This window comes from Borostomias antarcticus, assembly GCF_949987555.1.
Source record: "Borostomias antarcticus genome assembly, chromosome: 3".
Lineage (NCBI taxonomy): Eukaryota > Metazoa > Chordata > Actinopteri > Stomiiformes > Stomiidae > Borostomias > Borostomias antarcticus.
Genome location: NC_140236.1, coordinates 12,583,387 through 12,585,460, shown reverse-complemented (window position 1 = coordinate 12,585,460; position 2,074 = coordinate 12,583,387). Strand labels below are relative to the sequence as shown.

At 52.0% G+C, this 2,074-nt stretch overlaps 1 protein-coding gene across 1 annotated transcript in view; it reads left to right on the top strand.

The window, feature by feature from the left end:
• Positions 1-754: 754 nt before the first annotated feature.
• Positions 755-2,074, top strand: part of LOC311307230 (nerve growth factor-like) — a gene marked incomplete at its 3' end in the record, with an annotated part of 1,711 nt that continues 391 nt past the window's right edge. The window contains exons 1-2 of the mRNA XM_084436028.1: positions 755-839; positions 1,546-2,074. The exon at positions 1,546-2,074 is cut by the window's right edge and continues 391 nt beyond it. Of these exons, the coding sequence (XP_084292154.1) occupies positions 1,557-2,074 (518 nt within the window). The 5' untranslated portion in view covers positions 755-839; positions 1,546-1,556. The remainder of the gene's footprint in view (positions 840-1,545) is intronic.

Below are 2,074 nucleotides of genomic sequence, written 5' to 3'. Positions count from 1 at the left end.
ACACGCATACTTAAAAGTTACCATTTAAATACATTTGTAAATATTACAGTTACTTATTCACTCAATTCACCTATTTGTATTTACTTTCCTTTTTCTATTTTTTTTGTTTACATTTTTATGACTTTGTGATATTTGCTTTGGCAATGTAAATGTATGTTTCCCATGCCAATAAAGCCCTCTGAATTGAATTGAATTGAATGGAATGGAATGGAATGGAATGGAATTGAATTGAATTGAATTGAATTGAATTGAATTGAATTGAATTGAATTGAATTGAATTGAAATTAAATTGAAATTGACAGTGATCGCTCAGTTTACCAGTGGGCTGTTCTCACCCGATAAACAACGAGCCACTGAGTAAACCTGGAACCATTCTATTCTCTTCTACTTTCTACTCTATTCTGTTCTGCTAGGAAAGGTAGAACGGTTCTAGGAGGTTTAAATGTCCCAGGAGTCACTGAGCTGAGAGAGAGGGCTATTCCCAGCAGCATTCCTGTCCAGGTTTGTCCTGTCACATTAACCAGGACATTCCTGCAGCTCCCACAAAGCCTGACCTGCAGGTCACATGGCAGAGTGTGTGATGTGATGCACTCTGCTGTCCTGCATTGTACTTAAACTGATTGAGTAGCCTCAAGTGTACGGGAGTGGGAATTCTGAAACCTCTGTGTGTGTGTGTGTGTGGTGTGTGGTGTGTGTGTGTGTGTGTGTGTGTGTGTGTGTGTGTGTTTCAGAGCCGTGGTTCGGGAGGTCCAGATGGCAGCTGAGAGGGGCTCAGCCTGTGGTGGAGTCTGGCTCTAGAGCCCAGAGGAGCTCACACTTCAACTGGACACATTCCAAAGGTAAACACACACACAATCACACACACACCCACACACACATGCTCGCTCACTCACTCACTCACTCACTCACTCACTCACTCACTCACTCACTCACTCTCACACACACACACACACTCGTGTCCACAAGTGGACATATTCCACAGATAAACACACACACACACAGCCACAACACATAAAACAGTTAAAGGGTTAGGGTTTCCCCCTGGTGGTGAACACTGGTAAAACACCTGGGTGAATATGGAGTGAGGTGGATTGATGCTACAATGGATCGTCCGGAGGGAGGGAGGAGGGAACTCCGTTACACATCAGCCAATCACAACACTAGGCAGCTTCTGGGTCAGCCGTGGACACAGGGGTCAGGCTGATTTAAGAAATTGGACACAGGAGTGGAGCTACTCGGATGGCGCTGAGTGGGTGCACTCCGCATATTGCAATACTCCTGCTCGGGCACACTCGCCTAGAGGCTCGCGAGCGAGAGAGGAATTGCTCAGTGTTCGCTGCCCACGCGCCTCCTGGCTGCCAAACGATTCCGCTGTGAATATTTGATAATGTGTAGCAGTTCCCGCCACTCCTCCCAACGGATGATACGTTCTAACATCAACCAGTGAGGTGGGGTGACAGAGGGCAACAGATGTAGAATATTTATCGTCTCCATGTTTATACTGTATACTGTGTTCTAACTAGACTTCATTTTGTGTGTGTGCAGGACGTGTGCCCATGAGGTCGTCTCCACTGGGTCTGCTCCTCCTGATCGGTATCCAGGCTGTACTGAACATGGGAGGAGGCGGGGCCCTGAGCCCCGGGGCAGCCAATCACAGAGCGGGACAGCAGACAGCAGCCAATCACAGAGCGGGACAGCAGCAGCAGACGGCAGGGGGCGACCGCCTCTCCGAGCGTCACTCCCTACAGGACAGGCGAGCCGGCCACCAGAGGAGCAGGAAGCCCCACCGGGGCGCCTCCGCCTCGCCTGCCCAGGAGCGGAGCTCGGTGCCGGGCCGCCCCAGGCACCACGACCCCCTGTCAGACTCATCCATCCCGGAGGTGGATCCAAAACTCTTCAGCAAGCGCCGCTACCGCTCCTCACCACGCGTGGCCTTCGGCGAGACCGCCCCCTCGCACAACGCCCTGGAGACGGGGGCGGAGGAGGGGGTTGGCGTCGGGGCGCGGGGGGCGAGGGTCCGGCGCCGCGTGGGCGAGCCCATGAACCGGGGGGAGTACTCGGTGTGCGACAGCAT